At 37.8% G+C, this 20,634-nt stretch overlaps 1 protein-coding gene and 1 long non-coding RNA gene across 5 annotated transcripts in view; one reads left to right on the forward strand and one right to left on the reverse strand.

The window, feature by feature from the left end:
* The window catches only part of LOC112977109, a 180,734-nt gene that overhangs the window by 31,434 nt on the left and 128,666 nt on the right, over positions 1 to 20,634 (forward strand). The gene's annotated exons all lie outside the window — the stretch shown is intronic.
* Positions 17,852 to 20,634, reverse strand: part of CXCR4 (C-X-C motif chemokine receptor 4) — a 3,481-nt gene continuing 698 nt past the window's right edge. Inside the window, exon 2 of the mRNA XM_026089083.1 lies at positions 17,852 to 19,459. Coding sequence (XP_025944868.1) covers positions 18,398 to 19,459 — 1,062 coding nt within the window. The 3' untranslated portion in view covers positions 17,852 to 18,397. The remainder of the gene's footprint in view (positions 19,460 to 20,634) is intronic.

Consider the following 20,634-nt stretch of genomic DNA (forward strand, 5'->3'; position numbering starts at 1 on the left):
AGAAGGAAAGAAATTCTGCTTACAGAGAGCAGAGATGCTGGAGGCCAAGTTCTTAGACAACCTGGCTTGCTTAAGTACTTTTTGCTTTGCCCCATTTGTATGAAATCCTGCTGTATTCAAAAAATGGTCGTAAATGGAAGAATATGATAATGTCTTTAGTAGTTCCAAACCCATTGCCTTTGCTTGTGTGCTGGCTCTAATCTCGCTTGTGATAAGGTGTCACAGTTCTGACTTTTACATGCAAAATAGGTAATTAAAGACATGCTTTGCTTTTTCCATTTGTATGCTAACATTTTAAGTTTTCACACTTACAAGTGTAACTGATTGTTTCTAACACTTTGATCTCAAACTCCAAAAAGCACCTAATTTCCATAAGTTGGTTTGTAGCATGAACTGTAAGAATAATTTCTTGGAAATTTCCATGCTTACGGAAATTAACTATTTTTGAGGTAAGTATAATGTATTTGTTGTGGTGGAAGTCTACCATACATTTTCTCCTGGAGTAAAATGTCTTCTTTGTCTGTGTCTCTGGCCTGGCCACTACTCTTACAGTGTCCTTTATTTTCATCTTCAGGACCAAAATGCTGGAATTTATCTTAGTCTTCTCACACTCAGTTGCCTGCCTTATTGACTAGCCTGCCTGTCACCATCCCTATGCTTTTAACTATGGACACTGCATGCTCCCACAGTCTGTAGCTATGTGTTAGTCTCAGCTGTGATACCTATTGCAGTTGCAGCTTTTGTAAGTCCCTAAATCTTTAAGAATGCGTGTTCAGAAATGGCTAGTGATTGAGGGTACATATCTGGACATTCCTTTTAGAGATACAAATTATTGGTGCTGGAAGTCAGACATAGTTGCTGAAGCTGGATACTCCAAGTAAGCAGTAATTAAGAAGCAAACCCTGAGTCCTGTTGTCCGGAATAGGAGGGCAGCAATCATGCCGCAGTCTCACTACAGGAATGCAGTTTTGCCATCAGTCTCTTAGCTTTGTTTCCTTTCCATCCAGTGCCAAATCTGAAGCAGAGCTGTATTCCTGCTCTCTATGCTTTTTCATGAAATTGTTCTATCCTCTCTCATAGAACTCACAAACTCATTCTCTAAGCTGCTCACTTTTATTTTTATTATTATTATTTTTTTTAGTTTTGACCTCTACGGTTTCATGAAGCTCTCTGCTTTTGGAGTTTCTCTTCACTTCCCATATCTTTCTCTCTTCCAGTGAGTCACTCTTTCTCATCATTGTTCCTACAAAATGCTGGATGTTCAGACTTGTGTAAGAATTTAAACATCCTGCTGATTTCAGTAGGACTTTTCAAATGTCAAAAGCTGAACATAACACTGGGTCAGACCAAAGGTTCATCTAGACCAGTGTCTTGTCTCCTTGGCACTGGCCAGCATCAGAGTATAAAAAAGAATATAGGAAGAGAATAAACATTTAGTGATACTTCTCTGACATGCTGTCCCAGCCTCCAGTGTTTTTCAGCTCAGGAACTTCTTCAGCCAATCATAGCCTCTTTGCATTTAATTGTCCTTGCTGGATTTTCTTCCATTAATTTGTCATATCCTTTTTTGTATACATATAAACTTTTCACATCTTTTAATTTTACAGATTTACTGTATAGTATGAAACAATACCTCCTTGTGTTGGTTTTTAACCTGATGCCCCCCAGCTTTTATCTCAATATGATTGTACACTCCCTCTGCTCTGTTTACCCTCTTAATGCTGCAGATACTGATCAGTCTATCTGTCTATCTAGATGCTGTAGACTCCTTTGTGTTTTATTATTCCTCATGCAGAAGCCATTCCACACCTGTGGTGCACATAATCATACATTAGTGATGAATAAGAATTATGATGTTGGCATCTTACTGGACTGAATACCAAAATAAATACAATTATTCATTTGAGTAAATGTCTGAATTCTGGTAAAAAAGTTGTAATCCTGGATTACAAGTTGATTCTCTTTTTTGCCAAGAGTATTATCAAAAATTTAAGTTTTCGAAACGTTATCATTACCTTTTTCTTGCCTAATTTGGTACACTGTAGGCCTCAGAAAGGTGCAGTGCCAACCTGCAGCCCTGGCTGCTCTTGTTTATTTTGTATTAATGAATACTAAATACTGTTAGAGAACAGGTGATGTGTATATCCCAAACTTGGCACTCAAACTCTGGATCCCAGTCAGAGATGACTTTTTAAGATTTGAAGCTTTAAACTTTTGGTCATAGTTCTTTCATTTGTAAAACATGCATTATGTACACTTTATTGCTTCAGTGTTCAACATCAAACAGATATATTGCGATGAACTAATTACAACAGATAGAGAGATTGGGTAAGCTCTCAAGATAATACAGGTGCTAAGTATTAATATTGTCTTATCTCTAAACTTTCCAGTCTGCTTACCTACCTCACAGGGGTTATACACCACTTACCATTGCTTTATCTCGTTAATGGATTCAGCCATTATCCTCTCTTCTTTCAGCCTGTGAGTTAGCTCTCCTAGCCTATCACTGGCTAGTTTCTTCACTATGCAGTTTGTTAATTAATATGCCCTCTTTTATTTTGTCATTATAAGTTGTAGTAACTGTATGTGCATCTTACTGTAAAGCAACTGTAATATTTATATGATAGAAGCTGTCTCAAAATTATGTTTATTACATAGGAGAATTAATATTGCCATTGAGGGCAAGGGGAACATATTGTATTTTCTTTAGGGGATCTGTTAACAGGAAAATGGATTTGTCACATAGACTAAAGCAGAGGAAGCACACAGGTGTTATCCTGTGCTTCTGGGAGGATGTAAGCTGCTTGACTCATTCAGTACTCCAGACCAGTCATCATATGTGAGTGAGCTACAGCACAGCCCCTAGGAGACAAACACCTTGTCTGTGTGATGGAGAATCAAATATTGCAGCAAAAGATCTGAGAAGGAAAGCATGAAGCTGAGAGAAAGAGAAAATTAAAGAAAGGTTTTAATTGGAAAGAATGTCTTCCCTTGGTTCTTTTTTAAAGAACTTCATAACATTTTAGAGACAGGTGGCAGAATGTTTTTAGACAATTTTAACATATTTTATTCCCCTGCCTCTTTGCTGTTTGTTTCTTTTTAATTAATTTCTTTCTTCGTCTTTTTCTTTCTATTTTTCCTCTTTCCTTTCATCATTTATCCTTTGATTGCTTTATACTTATAATTTCTTCTTTTGGATCAGTTATTAAAACTAAGCAACTATCACTGATGTCTCATTAGCACTTTTGGAAGCCTTCCTCTTGCCTCCTACACGCAGTTTCTGGTTGCAGAAGCATGAGAGCTGTTATGAAATTAATGCACAACCAATATAATAAATAATGGAATCTTTAGTTAGATAAATCTACAATATTCAGTTCCCATTATGAAAGCAACTGAAAAGATTTGAGTGTATAGATAAAAAAGGCTGTATGCGGTTTAAGCTTGTACCGCAGAGACAGCTTCAGAACAGCTACCAGCAGAGGTGCCAACAACAGAATCAGATATCACTGCCAGGAAAAGATACATTCCTGAGTTTGACATCTGGGTCCTGCAGCTGGAGTGACTAGAAGAAAAAAGGGAAACAGTACAGACTGTCATCAAAAGGAGGTAGTGGTGCCAAGTGAGCATGGAAATTACATACAGATGCCACTTTTTTTTTTTACTTAAGGCAAATAGCTCAGCTATATTCAAAAACAACAGCAATAACATCCAAAGATGCTCTTAGTAGCGCCTGATGGACAAATGAGCATTGCTTTTTGTAAATATAGCTGGGTTATAACTGCAAATGTGAGATTCTGAAATCAAGTTTATAGCTGAATACATTTTAAAGTTTGAACAAACATGCTCAAAAGCATGTCTTTTATGTATAAGAAGACAGAGGACAAACATGGTGTATACCCACTATTTTCTGAGTGACTCATTGTTTTAGTTTTCCAGCCTGATACTTCATTTTAAAATGCATCCCTCTTGCTCAGCACATCACTTAACTCACGCAGAGCACACATGGTAATGACTCCTCTGAAAAGCCTCAACTATCTGAAACAGTTAATTAGAATTATTCAGGTAGCTGTGATGGCAGTAAAAAAGCCAGTGTGTAAGAGGCCCTGCATTAGTATCCTGACCCAAAGCCTGTCAATCCAGTGAGAGTCCCCACTGATTTTAGCAGGTGTTTGGATAAAGTTCTAGTCTTGTGTTCTTCATTTCTGTTTAAGAATATGAGTGAGGTTACGGTGACTGGGATACTTGATTTTTTTGAGATTTGCTACAGAGAAACATCGTACCTTAGTTCTGCCTTTTTTATAAAATTGGAGTAAAGTAGTGTTTTCACTGAACCATTCTGTTGTGTTTGAAGAGCTTGATTATTAATAATTTTAGTGACAAAGTTATAATATTGTCTATTTAATGCATATAATCTTTACTATACTTTGCTTTTACTGCTAAATGATTTATCTTATCTGAATTGATAACAATATTTGCCTGTATGTGAAACCCCTGAAATCAGTTACTGGATGGACTGCTATTTTTCATTTCTTCATGGCTAGAGATAATGTGTCATAAATACCTTCATTTTGAAAATAATTTATTTTTTGCTGAAAATTTAATTTAATTTTACTGTTTCTCTTTATCATACACTTCCTGTCTTTGTTTCAGTCGAAATACAACTTTCCTGTAACCATGTGATGTAAACATCTCAACAGAGAAATAATGTATTTTCACAAATAAAAACAGAAAAAGAAATCTAGACTTTAAAGTATTTTATGAGTTGCTTGGCTGATCAATATGATTACTTCTGGAGAAGCCTGATAATCAGCCATCTCCATTAATACATACCCCGTGCTGTGTGGTGCGCAATGCCTGCTGTGAATACAAAAATATTGTGTACACCCTTTGTTGAGGAAACACTGTGCAGTAAGCACAATAAGAAAATAAGAAAAGCAATAGCATAAAGAACTCATTAGGGATGCTCTGACTAGAAAATGTACTAGCAACTGCTTTTTACAAGACTGTGACTAGAGAAGACGGTATATAAACCTGTAGAAATAAAGAAGAAAAGGAGGAAGATTGATTGGCTCAGAAATCTTGTAATCGGATACAGAGCTATTTCTTTTAGAGATCCAAAAGTAATCTGTCTTGGAAATAGTTGAAAGCCATCCATCTAGTGTTAACTTTGAAATGAATTAATGGTCTAAATCTGTTTTGCAACGGAAAGGTATGCATATGCTGGAAGCAATTACACCCTGTGGATGACCTAAGCAGGAGAGCTGGGTAATCCAGGGGTTCTAAGGTTGTCTCCTTGTTTACAGAGATAGTCCTAGGAAATCAGTAACACCCTCGGTGCTGCACTTGTTCTGGAAATGTGTACAGGTTGTACAGGCTCCAGAAGCACCAAACCAGACATCTTATACAGCAATAAATTAACCCTAATTAACAAAACTGTGTCATTGCCATGGTGCAAGGTGACGTGATTTTAGAGAGAGAGTATTTAAGGCCTCTCTTTCTGTTATCAGACCTTCAGCAGTTGAAAGGAGATTTCAGACTACTAAGTTACTAAAGACAGTGACTGTTATGGGAAGGCTTATTTGGGGAGTAAACAACTGCATAGGTGAGTTTGAAATTCCAGCTACTGATGTACTTGAGGAAAGGTAATGTAGTTTGGCAGCAAGATGTCTTCTTCACTGAAGGGCCCTTACATAATATACTATGAGTTGAAAGGAAAAAAGCTTGGATCCAAATCAGTCCTATACAAACAAGTCCCTTTCTTGTTAAGCTTGTATTATAGCTTGCTGTCTTGGTCCTATCTGAAGCAGCATCAATGGGTCTTGCTACCATTTGGGAAACCTGTGTGTATTTCAGTCACACATTGTTCTTGCAGGATTTCCTTAGGCTAAGCTGCAGAAGTGAAAGAGCTCCATTTAAGAGAGTCTGTGAATAACTAGGAAATGAGCATCAAACTAGGCATTATCTGAAGATGTTTGTTAACATGCAGGATGTTCCTTAAGGCCTCTATCTTGAATGAGAAGAGTTTTTATTCAGGATTGCTTTTTGAAAAAGCAAGAGTTCTTTTGCATGCATGTCACTATGGGACCTACTCAGGCAAAGAACGCTATTTGATGCACTTGGCACATGTCTGCTTCTCTAGTTTCTGCAGATATACTGCTATATATGCAGCCTTATTTGGAAGATTATACCATATCAGTAGTGAGGATGGGCACAAGTTAAGACCTTGCACACTTGCCTATGAACTGCTCCTTTTCTATTGCAAAGTTGTAACCTATATCCTCATTGGTGAATCAAAATTGTTTTCACTAAAGGATATCTAGAGAAAAAAGAACTGTTGTGGGGCAAGGCTCTATAGTTTCACTACAGAATCATATTACTACTCTGATCCTTGTCTTTATCTTTCTAAATACTACCTTTGGTATCTAGCTGAGAAAAAGAAATATTTTATATAGGCAACAGGCTCTTCTTTCTAGGGAGTATTTGGGCTTTTCTATTATAGAGATTTTTTATTATAGAGTAGAATGCTAAACAGCTGGAGAAGCAAATTTTAAAAGGGTTCCAAGTCAGGAGTACAGACAATGAGACAAATGAGGTTAAAGTTTTCTTACCAAGTATAAGATTACGACCCAAAGTGTAATCAGCTGGATTTGTGTGTGTATGCATGTGTGCTTGTGTGTATGAACGAGGAAGACAGACAATATATCTTTCCAGAAGAAAGTTCTTACTTGAGATTCTGCCTACAGAATTTATACTGATGAAAAAAAATATAGGTAGTTATGCCACTATAATTTTCTGTAATATTGGCAGAGTCTCAGAAACAGCTTAAGAGAAGAATGAAGAATTAGCCTTTAGACTGTGAAATCCTTAAACTGTGAAAGCCACCCACTAAAAAGTTAAGAAGACATAAAATGTAATTTTATTAGTTCAAAGACAAAAGGGATCCATTCATACAGTCAGTGTTGTATTCTTTGTACAAGCATTATTTTCATCTCTAGGGAAGCAAAGACTTAAAGGAATACTGATGGTATTTACTTATATTTATCTAATGAATTTATAGATAGATCGCAACTCAGCAGGCAGTTTTCGTATATCAGAGTCAAAGGTCCTAGCATATGTCAGTCTTCTTACATAGATGTTACACATTTAATATCTAATAAATAATTAAACACTGGATTCAATAAAGATACACAAAATATGGGTTTAGCTCCTTTAATATTTGAAAAGCTGCTTCTTTTTGACAAAAATAATTTAGATACAGCAATCATTTTAATAAGACAAGATGAGTTTGTTGGTAGGATTCACTTCGGAGGCTATGTCAATGTATGTTGATTCAGTGCAAAATCATACTGGTATTGACCATTTTCCACTTTGTGCTTACTGACTTGTAAATCTTGCATATTAGCTTTTTACTTCAGCTGGTTTTATTAACTTCCTGTTCTAGAAGGGATAAGATCTTTCAAAAATATTAGAACAGCATAAGCTGTCCAGTTATGCAATCTTCTCAGCTACTTTAAAGTCGTAGTGAAACCATAATGCACTGTATATGAAGATACCTGCAATTCCAAAACAACAATAAAAGTGTGACTGAAGTATGGATACCCCAATGTATATGAACTAATTTTTCGTCCTTTCCAAGTCATAAACAATTAACTGTTTCTTTTCCACAAACCATGAAGGTCTATTGTAATATAATAGAATAAATACAAAGCATCTGGAAAGAAAAGAATTATAATTAAATTAGCCTTTCCAATTAGAGAAAATGGTGGGCTTTTCCCTTGATTTAGAGTTGTAATAATCATTTGTAATCTGATTTAAAAGGGGCTTATGGTTGCGTTCATAGAACTGGGAGACATTAGGATTGACATGACCTCTTAGGTACCTAAAGAAATTATAGGCCTACAGAGGTAGGAATATATCATTAAGTCCTGAGCTGACAGCATTTTTTATTTCTACTGACCTTTGGTTGGATTAAGTCCAGTCTTCAGAAAATAATTTCATTTCAGGCAGCTGAGAGTTATTATCAAGTTTTGCTGATTCAGGATTAAGTATACCTCAGTGGCTGAAGAGCCCATTAGGATGAGCTGTCCATTCATTTACAGAGTTTTATGGAAAGAAAAGGAAGGAAAATGTGCTGTAGTTATATTATGTCTGGCGTACAGCTTGAATTACTGGGGTGTGAATATCTTCTGCAGCTCTATTTTTCTAAAGTGGGACAGAGTTCTGTAGTGTTCTGGACTTTATTTACTTTCAGCTAGATTAACAAGAGAAATATAGATTTCTGCCAGTGATTTTGACATTTAAATCTAAATAGAAAGCTTAAAAAACTCTTGCCTAATCCTAACAGATGTAAGTACCTAAATATCTGCTGCTGGTAATGTACAGAGCTGTTTAAGTCTTGATAGTACTGAATGACAAAGGTGATCACCCTCACCCCCAGCAGAAGTCATAAACAAAGCATTTCCCAGCTTTTTTCAAAGACAGTCTTTACTCCTATAGGTGCTTTTTAAAACACACACTTAATACCATACAAAGCATACTGAAGAGGAGGAGGAGGTGTCCTCTTGCCAGAAAAATGTCCCTTGTTGTCAAGGGACATTGGGGCATAAGCTCGGGTTTCCTTGCAGTCTGAGAGAGCGCGCTCTTTCCTGGGTGGGTGCTTAATCACCATGCTATTGTAGCTGATGGGGTGCTTCTGTCCTGTCACTCATGTTGGAATTGTTTAACTTTGTATAAATAAATACTCACTGAATCAGAAAGAGACTGATTCTGTAGCCCAATGGTCAGGACACTCAGGATTATAAGAGACAGGTAGTCCCAGCTGCCTCTGTGGCTCTATTGATTTCTGAATTAATTCATATCACCGAAGAGTAACGCTTGTCAGCTCAGTCAAGCATTGGTTCAAGCGTTTCAATACCGTACACTGCGTCATGTGGATGCACCCTCTTTGTCCTTGCAGGGTTTGACTTAGGTCTTGTTATTTCCTTCCGCTTTTCCCATTGGCAAGTGTAGGCAATGCCCCTCTCTGCACAATGGCTTTTGTAAATCCTGCTTCTATGTGTTTAACTGTTCCATGCACTTTTTAGAAAGGGTGACTCGAGGTCCTGAATTCTGATAGCCTGATTTTACCAGTCTGTTACGTGTGTTGCCAGCGGTTGGAGATGCTAAGTGATTTGATGGTGGCTGACTCTCCTGTTGTACAACAGCAAATGATCTTAACAATTGCAAAGCACTGGAACAGGTTCAGTTTCTTTAGATGGAGTTAACTGCCATTTTTTCAGTAAATGGAATGATTTATGTGGGTGTTTTTTTATGCTTGTATATGGTAGTAGGTGTATAGGGAAACTGGTGTCTGTATGTGTTACTGAAGTGTTAACAGGCTTTCTAATAATTCTGTTATTTCCAGCTAAAGACTGCCTGAGCAAGTGAAATATGACTACATATTTTCTTCTGGAAAAACAGATGACAGTACTTAAAATCCTGCATACAGTAACTGTTACCACTGAAGATTTAACAATAGAAAGGATAACTGGCTGCCTACATCAATTTTCTATGTAAATGTTGCCTGATGGTGATCATTACTAGTTGGTGACCATGTCCCAAATCATAAAGCAGTTCCCTACTGGGACAGAGCTAGCAGTGGATACTGATAAATAGGAGGGAGGAGGTGGGTAAATCACTTTTTTCTTTTGGTGGCTTGTGGAGGGCATAATGGGCCCCATTTTGGCAAAGAACTGAAAGAATATGTGTAGGATAATGTGCATTACAAAGAACTGAGAATTTTAAAATGGATTGGCTTCAGAAACTGGAAGTAATTTAAAGAGATGCAAAAATCTGTGTTCTGATTTTTACTTGTTTCTGAAACTGCTAAATGAATGAACAGGATCTTTTTCAAACACCTGGGTAGTGGAGTGGTTCTTAAATATCACAGATGAAGGATCTTGTAGCCTTCATCTGTCACGGTTTTTATTAGGGACTATCCACAAAGTGCTCGATGAGAACAAAGTTTCTTAATACTCCCTTCTTAATACTCCCTTCGTATTAGCTTGCAGGAAGAAGACCGAGTGAGTAGATTCAAGGATTCACGGCTCAGTTGGCTATTTACTCTCCGCCTCAAGTACAGTTAGCCTGTTTGATTGATGTACACTACTGAATATTTGTGCGGTTGCCAGGCTCTCCCCTTCATTACAGAATGTTAGGAGAGACATAGAGCTCCACACATTCACACCGTATGGTCCGAGTGTATTTAGTTTGGCTTCAGCATAGTTGTGCTGACTGCATTTCTTCTGTGGAGCTAAGTTTGGGTTTGAGGCAGTGACTTAATGTTTTTTCCTAAGCTGATTTCATACTAAGAGACAATTTCTTCTCTCTTTTATGGTTAGATTAATTATAGGAAGGAGAGAATCACAGTGTAATACTTAAAAGAAATGCTTTACTCTTTTTTTTTTTTTAATAGGAAGCCCTGCTAAAGTTTAAAGTTACTAAATGGGAGAAAAACTGCTCTCTACTTTTAAAGGATTCTGCTTTTAAAAAAACATTCATCACACTGAAGAAGTCCTATGGACCAAATGCAAATATAGACTTAAAATGTGTGTTAACAAATAGATACATTAGATCTGATGAGCAGTAGAAGTTATAATCAGGAACAGGATTATCCCATCCGATTTTCTCTTTGTAGTTTAAAGTAATCATTCTATTACAGATCTCTTTAGTTTAAAATCCTGTTATTCAAGACCTCTTCCCTGAATCTTCTTTCGAGGAAAAGTCCTCTCCAGGGCAACTGTCTGGTAGTCAGCAGGTAATCGTGATTTGGTTATGGAGGAAGCAGGGCTCGCTTCCCTCTAAGTGGGGCTTCTCACTCTTTCCACACCTTTTTAACCTCTCAGCCTCTACCTGAGTACTGCTTCATGTTTGTTTAACAGTTTGACTGTTTACTTAGGGAATTTTTGACAAGATAGCTAAACCAGTCTAACACCTTGCTGCTCCCCAAAGGCGGGGTCCCAGTACCTTCCTTCCCCCACAGCTTCCAGGTGCACGCTTCCACCCTGTCTCTTGCGATTACTCAGGTTCTCATTTGGCTTCCTAGGGAGCCAGTTCAGTTCACTGAGCTGGCTGAAGTCTGTTCACTTTATTTTGCAAGTTTATTTACTGTGGGTGGAGGGCTTCACAAAACACAGTGAGTCAAAGGAACAGCTCATTGCTGCTGAAAGAAAAATCTGTTACCGCTTTTCTTTCCTCTCTGAACCATGTGCCTGCCTCTTTACTTTTTTGTTCTTAGCTGGCCATTGTCAGCCCTCTTTGTGAGCTGATTGACTTCATTAAAATGGCGTAAAATAAATCACAAAAAAAGATACTGTCTGCCTATTTAGACAGTTAAATCAATTCAAAGGAAGGTCTGACTGATTCCATAGCTAATACAAGGTAGGAGACAGGATCACAGGACTAAGAATGGGAGAGGATTGAGGATCTGAAATGGAAGAATTAGAAGAGGGAGGGATGGAGGGAGGCAGGCAGTCAAGAGACCTTTCCCAGCAGAGCAAACTATTAGATTGCCTCAAATTCCTGTGAAACTCCAGCCTTTGAGAGCTGAACTGCTCGCCAGGGAGACACGAGAGCAGCAGAGCTCAGGAGCATGCATAGTCAAGAGAAAGGAGAGAAGGAAAGGGGTTGTGAGGTGTGAGGTTATCCTTTCTGGCCCTGGAGACTGTTAGATCAGCTCAACTGTCTTTTGTCAGTGCATCATTAGGGCCCAGTTCCATGTAAGATAGCATGGTTAAAGAAAATTTGGGGTTTGGGAGAAAGAGAGCAAGCAAGAAGGGAGGGCAGGACTGAACTGAAAGGAAAGCGGATAGAGAGGAAGGCAGTAAATAGTAAGGGGAAAAGCAGGGCAGGAACTTGTTAAATCTACTTTGATGTCAAATAAATCTGACATGAAGCCATGACTTGGTACAACAATCCTTTTTCCCCTTTAATTCATGTTAGATACTCTAGCTTCTTTTATCAATACATTCATGTATTGAGTTGCAGCAGTGCACTTACACTTGTATGAGAGATGTAATTTCTGCCCTAAAGCACTAACTGAATAATAGATTTTAGGCTTGTAATGAACCTAATTTTGCCAAGACACATTTCTTTAGTGCTGTCACGTTAGAACATGTATATTAAAAAACACAATTATCCTCTTACTTTCTGCAGATTTTAGACATGAAGTTGATCTGGGGAAATGGAGGTCCTAGTTTAGTTTTCTGCTGTTAAGGACACCAACATTTCTATCTTTGATGGACTTAGGTTGACTGACTTGGCAGAGTGAAAGTTTGTAAAGATATTCTAAATATTAGATATTTTCCCCAAGAAAGTGAAAGAAAATAAGTACAAGAAAGGTGACAAATATAATGTCCAGTAAAAGGTTGAATAGTTAGGAGGGAAGAGCTAAGGAAAGATGTTCTGTGTTGTGGCTGTTGAGGAGTGTCATGTTCACCTTTGGAAAGCTGATACCTTAGGAGTCTCACTGATGATAATTATTGCTGTCCAGCCTTATTATAGCCTTAGAGAGCTCCCTGGCAGCGAGAGCAAATTAATGAACAACCTGTGTTGTTGCAGCTATGTTGGCTTCACTGATGACACTGACAAGCAGATAAAGGGTCTGGTCAGCCTTTTGTTATCCAGACCTCTCACTGGGAGATCTGCTTGATTAGGGGGTGCTGAGTAGGAACCAAGAAAGTAAACAAACATATGCTGTGTTTGCACTTTAAGAAACTTGAGAATAAAACCCACCTTTGAGTTGAATCTTTTCATATGATATAGAAGTAATTTATCTCTTGTCTACAGAAAAGCAGATGTTGGACAGTAAATGCACATAAGATGACATAGAAACTGTTGTGTAGGCTGTATTTATTCTTTGAACAGTCTCTCTTTATCTTTTCTTACTTGTCCAGGTTGCTATGTGTAGTTTTAACAGAACAGAGCCATTAAAAAATCTATAAAGGTGTATTTTTAATGAAAAAAAACAAGTAGAACAGAAGTTTTGAGAAGAGGATAGCAGAAACAAAAGAGAGTATTAACAGCAAAAAAACCAGAACTCCCCAAACCCACCAAACCAAAGAACCCTTCACAATGTAATTCTTCAAAAAAACCCTCATCAAATGTACTCATTTGACATACTTGCATGGTGACAATATGTTCTTGGTGCAAATTCCAAAAGATGAGAATATTTTAAATGTTGACCTATTTCTTTCAAACACTATGCCACAGAAGACAAATCACTGTCAGGCTGTTGATAGCTGGGTATGCAAAGCTTGCATGTATTCAATAAGATAAAACCTTTTTGCTGAAAACAAAGTTATTTATAGATTCATTTTGGATAAATTGAGCAGTACAATTCCACCTGCTCCATATTAGAAAGTTTTAATCTCTTGTAGGTCCTCTCTGACTACAGCTGACATCAGAAGAATTCAGAATCTTCAGTCTAATTGTTTTGGGTTATAAGGACATATGCTTTAAGAGGCATCACTCTTTAGATGCCCTGTCCTTTGAATTCAGCAGGAGTTTTTCACTGAAGCCTCCTGTCCTTTTGAGATAGTGGTCATTTGAATCAGTGTTTACTACATCTGGAATGAAGCCTGACTCCTCTGAAGTCAGTAGTAGCTTTACTGGAATCTGGATTTTCACATTCAACACTTGAAAATGCTGCTAATAATCTCCATTGATCAACTGCTACTCAAATTTCATTTGTTTTCAGAAACAATAAGCACAACATTGGTGTCTGTTACGTCCTGTTAGTACTAGAACGGTGGAGAGATGGACGGTGTGTTTACTGTGATAGAGTTCATGTTAAAACAAATTATCTTTAAACCTCATCCTGTTAAGTGTAAAATATTTTCAGGGAAATTAAGACAATGACAGAAAATTTGTAGAATAAAGAGAAAAGATTAAAAAAAATTTGTGCCTACTTTATAAGAAATAATCCCTGTGCTCTTGTAATTTCAGTTGGCATTTGATTTATGGCTGTGAAAAGGAGACTGTATAGCTCTTTCAAAACATAAAGTGAGGGAGTGGCATCCTTTGAGCAGAAACTCTGGTGCCCTATCTGCTTAAGTGTTTCCGAAGTTTCAGCACTTTGAGAATGTGAGAATACTCCATTGTTAGGGGATATTGGAGGCATGCCTGGATCAAGGAAGTACTTCCTCATCATGCTGTTTCCTTTCCCAAACAATATAAAAAATGGCCTTTTCAGCCAAACGTCTAGAGGTGGTCACTTTGTACATTGTCCAACAAGAGCTCGACCATCGTAAGATAAACCATTCATTTGTATGAATGGCTACATGTTATTTCTGCTACTTCCTTTTTATTTTCATGGTGATTTTGTTCTGATTTATGCATAGAAGTTGAACCCACCATATAATGATTGTATCGTAAGACTAGCCAAGAAAAAGACAAGAAACTCCACCTACTCACTACCTTCTTTCTGTAGGCTGCATACATTAGCCCTGATACCCTCACTACCACTCATGCTTGTACAAGCTCCTCAAATGTAGACTCTGTACAATCTGGTTAGAACAGAGTTAAAACATACCATACAAATAATGGATTATAGCGTAATTTTATCTCCACTGTGTTAAGTATTCTAGCTTTACTCCGGAACAGCATTTCAGATGAAGCAAAATTAAGTTCATGTACATGTTCTGTTCTTGGTTTAGCATTGCATGATCCAAAGGATTTCTAACTAATCTCTAGCACTCACAAGGCTTACATTATAGTATTAGGTGAATATCCATGTTTTAATCCAGACATTGCTGTTAGCACATGTCAACCATGGCAAACAACTTATAGTACCTGCATTCTGCGGAAAGAGTACCTTAATGTGTTTGTAAAAACATTTTGAATCTTTTACACTCTTATGTAATTTCTTAATGGATGTAAAAGCATTTTAACCAGTTTGTAACCAGTACTGACCTGTGCACAGCATTTGTTTGCTGCTCTGTATCTTGAGTTGCGTATTTAAAATGTTAGGGACAGCTATTGTCTTCTGACAGCATATAAACTGCTGAGACTCTGCATTGTGTATGTCTGGAAAAATAAGTCATTACTTGATTATTCTGTATACTAAACAGGAATGATTTGGAAAGAAACTGAATTTCTTGTTATATGCAGACTTATCCAATGTATAAAATACAAATTTTGGCCTATTGACTTTTATCACTCAGTTTACACTGTGACAAATACATTTATTGGAACTACTTTTGATTCACAAAGACGTAAAAAAAGTCAGAGCCTCAAAAAAATCAGCTTGAAGGTGACTTTGTTTTAAAAAGAAACAAATGCGTATTTTTTATCAACATATATTTGGAAGAGCTCAATGACTTTGAGTGAAATTTGCCTGATATACAGAGAGGTGAAAGAGCAGAACTGGATTCATAATTTCTTACTATGTTTCCACATGACAGTTTCATTCAGTTTGCAAATATTTTCTCCATAAGCACTACAAATATGTATTTTATTGACTCATTTTCTTTGCTGGAGCCAAACCCCAAATATCTTGCAACTCTTTTTTAAAGACATCCTTCTGCCCCTAGTTTCACTAGCTCTACAGAGAATGGTGGCAGTTTTATAGAACTATGTAGGTCTCATCCCTAGGGGCATGGGTTAGGTTTTAATTTTGTTAATTTATTTTCTACTTGCTAATTTATCTTCTACACAAATGCTTTCTGTAGTTTGTTTGAAAGTGTCCTTTCAGTGGTCTTTGGCAGTAACAGGGACTGCTGGGTTTATTCTGTTTTGCACCTTCTTTCCTACTAACTCTCTCCTTGAGGTAACAGTTGGCTGACTGTGACGTCTAATGGGGATAACCTAAACTAATGCAAGGGGCTCTAAACATTTCCTGAACAAATAAGCAGCAGTGTGTTCATAGCTAGTAAGTATTTTATAAGTGTAATTAAATCATGGTGATTGACTGGGCTGGGGTGGAAATCAGAATCATTCAGAACAACAGATTCTTCACAAGGACACCCTCAGTAAATTAAGAAAACACACAAACAACCAAAAAGACCATTTGAGAAGTTCTGCTCCCATATTATGTTTCCTCATTTCTCAATTCTGTTTATGAAGAACAATTTGATGAAAGCAGGATCTTTTGTTTCTTGAGAACTCATTTTTCTGTTGTTAATTTCTGTCGTGCTGAGTGAAGTTATACATTGTAGCTGAATTAATCTAAAAGTTTACTGTTACTAAACAGGGGGGATCTGCTTCCTCTGCCTTCTCCCTCCCTGTCTTTCCCTGTGCTTGGCTCCAGGCCATAGTAGATTCTTGTCCTCTTCTTTGCACCAGCTCTGGTTACTTGTTGGACTCCTTGTTGAGCTGTTTCAATTCACTAAACTTCAGGAAAATTATTCATTTTTTTTCTGCCAGGTTAGTTCAGCACATTGAATTAGCTCAACACAGAATCAAGTGGCTACTATAGTCATTTCAAGGGAAAAGGGTGCAGGATGCAGCCAAGATAGTACAGTCTTCTGACTGCAGAGAAAGAGGGAAGATGAAAACAGAAAGGTCTTTCATTTATGCAAATATCTAAAATAACATAGAACATATAATTTAATATTTAACTTAATGGGACATATTCTGTTCCCACTTTTGTCATTGCTACAGAACTGTTCTTGTGCCGTGCTTGTGAGAACACATGCTTTCTGAGTAATTTCATTGAAATATCCATGTTGTTTATTTTATTTAAGTTCCGTATGATTGATAGGCATTGTTTATTTTTTCTTTTTTAGAAGGCTTCCAAACAACTGTTAACTATTTATAAATCAGTAACAGTGTTATGTTTGTTTTTTTTTTTTTTTAAGTAGAGACATACAAATATTCTCAATGCTCTTTTCTCTTGGGTATTCATTACTTTGAATTCACCCTATTAACATGAAGATGCAACTAACAGAAATATGATTTCAGTGTTAATTATTGGAAATACTGTGTTGTTTGTCTGTTTAAAAAAAGTTTAAAAAAAAGCTCTCTAAAAAGCTGCTTGACTACACATTTTGGATTCCTACAAAGAATGTTAACAAGATTATACTATATTTAGCCTTTGGATTAGGCTTATTACCAAAAAACATGATTGGTTTTTGGAAAATCAAATACTATAGGGATAAAAGTAGTTACTGTCCTTTAAAAAAGTTATTTGGTTTATACATGAGTTCAATAACAAGTGTCTTCAATATATCAGAAAACCAACTGGACTTTGCCTTATGTCATCTTAATAAAATCTGGATGTAGACCGGATGGGGAAAGTGCTGTAGAGAAAAACCCACTTACCTTCCACAGAGGAGACATCCTGACATCTTTGTTCCTAGTCCAAACACAATGTCAAATATAAAAATAGTTTTGTTTCAACTACTTTTGACTACTATTAGCATATGAAACTAAATTTAGAAGAACAGTGCAAGGCAGAAGAAATGTAGGATTGACTTTATGTGCATGGCATAAAGGTTAGTCACATGCAATAACCTTAGTTTGACTCCTAAAGGCTATAAGAACCTTAGCACCTGCTCAAATAAATTGGTTTATTTGTGTTTTTTTTTGCACTCAAACAGTTTAAAGTGATAGTTTAAATCATTCTAAAGATAATGTTCACCACTGCAGTAAATGTGTTCTGATGGGGAAAAAAAAAAATCTAGACATTACAGGTGTCAACTTATGCGTTTAGTTTGTCTCATCACTGGATAATCAATACATACTGAAACTTGTTTTCCCCCAATTCCTATCAGAGAGCTGTAGTTTTCAAAGAAATTATTGTACATTAAGAATTGTAAATCAAAGCATTAAGAGAAAAAACACATTTAACCAGAAATGAAAATACCACTCAAAATAACTTTTTATCGTATACTTTTATTTACCTTGAGCAGAAAATTTTGCAAACCATGAATTACTGAGAACTGAAAAAAAACCCTAGCATATAACAGAGGAGGCTTTGGTTATAAGTGCCATTTCTACAGCAGAGTTAAACTATTGTAAACCAAACATCCTGTAGTAAGGAAAAAATCTCCAGCCAAAGTTTAAGAATTTTTAACAGCAACATTGAAAACATTTACATATAAACAACAGAAATATTTTCTAAACTTTTAACAGTCACTTGCTACAATCCAGAAGTGTTTAGTTCACATATCTATACAACCAGACAAGCACTACAACTTTTGTGAACTAATCACTTGTCCACAGGTCCTGCCTAGACAGTTTGTCATCAATACGAAAGATTTTTATATAAATAAGTCAATTAAACTTCACAGACACTAGAAGAAACAATATAAAATTCCAACTGTAAATAAAACTGTACATTATGGTCAGTCTCGTTTTTCTGAAATCTTGCGCAACTTTTTAAAAGTGTCTATTTATAGAATGATGGCAAAGGGCAGCGTTAGCTGGAATGGAAACTTGAAGACTCTGACTCTGTAGAAACAGAAGAATGTCCCCCACGTTTGCTTTTTGAAAGAATCTTGAGGCTTGATCCTCTGCTAACTGATGTCAAGGCGTTTTGTGCTGATGTTTTGAATTTGGCACCCAGGAAGGCATAAAGAATTGGATTCAGGCAACAATGGAAGAATGCTAGGGCTTCTGTAATGGAGATCCACTTATGCACTATTGTCTCCAAGCTGCAGCGATGTCTGATGACTCCTAGCAAGAGGAATGTGTCTATGCTGATGCCAATATAATATGGCAGCCAGCAGGCAAAGAAGGCAAGAATAAGAATGACCGTAGTCTTCAAGGCTTTGCGCTTCTGGTGGCCTTTTGAATGTGACAGCTTAGAAATTATAATGCAGTAACAAGTCAGGATTATTAGACCAGGCAAGACAAGTCCTACCAAGATATGCTGAAATCTGAAAGAAATCAGCCAATTTCCATGCGGGTATATGCGATCACATAGGTACTTTCCTTCTACTTCACTAGTAGTGGCAAAAATAATATCAGGCACTGTCAAAAGCACAGCTGGTAGCCATACACCTACATACACCACCTTTTCAGCTAACAGCTTTCTTGGTCGCTGGCTGTTGGTAGCATGGACTATTGCCAGGTAACGATCTAAACTTATAAAGGCCAAAATCAAGACACTGCTATAGAGGTTGACTGTGTAAATGACATGAACCGCCTTACACAGAACATTCCCAAAGTACCAGCTTATGGCTGCATCCACAGACCAGAATGGCAAGGTGATGACAAAAAGGAGGTCAGCCACAGAGAGGTGCAGCCTGTATTTGTCAGTCATGCTTCTTTGCTTCTTCTGATAGCCCATAACGATAATAACCAATCCATTGCCGATTATTCCTGTCAGGAAGATGATGGAGTAGATTGTTGGCAAAAAGATCCGGTTGAAATCAGCATTTTCATGCTGAAAGCATGGCTCTTCATAGTCTCCATAGTCACCTGAACCAATCTCATCCGTGCCATTATCGGAAAGTTCAATGATTAACCCAGAAGACAGCTAAAAAAAAAGAAAAATATTATTAGATGTTAGCTCCTCTCCAACGGCTCATTATATGGTATATGATAGTATCTTAAGAATCCCCTAAACAGTCTCCATGATCATGAATAGGCAAACTTCTTGAAAATCAAGCAGAAAAATACAGTTATATATATAAAATGAACAATAAAAAATGAGGTTTTTTTTCTAAAAAAGAAACTTTATTCTTCTTTCTCTAAGGAGTAAGATCTTGAAACTGAGGACGGGGATAGGAGGGAGAAGAAATGATAATGGCTACTCCCAGGAATGTTATCGTTGGTTCGGGACACTTGGCGCCCTCAGCATGTGCATACTACATATGGAAGAGACCAGTAGTCCTGGGAGCAGTAGGTTAGTCTGCACAGAATATTGCCCATTACATTTAATTCTTGCAACAGAAGTACGGACAGAAGCTATAAATAAATCATGTTTAGACAATTCTGCTGCTCCAACCCCCCTTCTCATTAAGGGGATGGGGTCAAGGCGAGGTAGAGACGGTACCCTTAGCTGATGTAATAAAGGATAAGTAATAGCAAGAATTCCCTGCCGAGAGGCAATTGGCAGCTCCGCACACACACAAAACCCACTGAAGGAAAGGGAGAAAAGAGATGACCTTAAGCAGGGGAATTCAGAGCCCAGCGGGGGTCATCGCGAGCAGACCCGCTGCCCTCCCGCTGTTCCGCACCCTCTGCGGCCGTGGCGGCGGGTGCTGGTCGGCGGCTGGCGCGGGGCCTTAGCCAGGCGCCTCGGCTAAGTGCAGCGGTGGAAAGAGGAAGCGAAATTCTGGTGAGGGCATGAAAGCATATCAGGAAACCACCAACGGTCTGGGGCGCCGCGCTGAAAAGCAGCGCAGGCTGGCGAGTGCTACCTGCCTAAGGACGATTCCTCAGGTTTTGAGATTTGAGTTTTCATGCCTTTTCTCTCATGAGCCCGTAACCTTCGGGCAGGATGCGCCCAGAGGATCCCAACGCAGTTTACGCGCGCTCCCATGCACCGCGTCTACCGGCATTTCTGCGGGCTGCCGGCAGAAGCCGGGACTTGCCAGAAATCTCAGTTTTGGTCATAACTAGTCTCAAAACCCTGTGGCAGCAGAAGGATCCGCGAGAGGTCGTATGTCGCCGCGTTTCGGCTCAACGGGGCGGCAGCGCGCTCCCGCC

Source organism: Apteryx rowi, unplaced genomic scaffold (genome assembly GCF_003343035.1).
Source record: "Apteryx rowi isolate R43461 unplaced genomic scaffold, aptRow1 scaffold_8, whole genome shotgun sequence".
NCBI classification, from domain to species: Eukaryota; Metazoa; Chordata; class Aves; order Apterygiformes; family Apterygidae; genus Apteryx; species Apteryx rowi.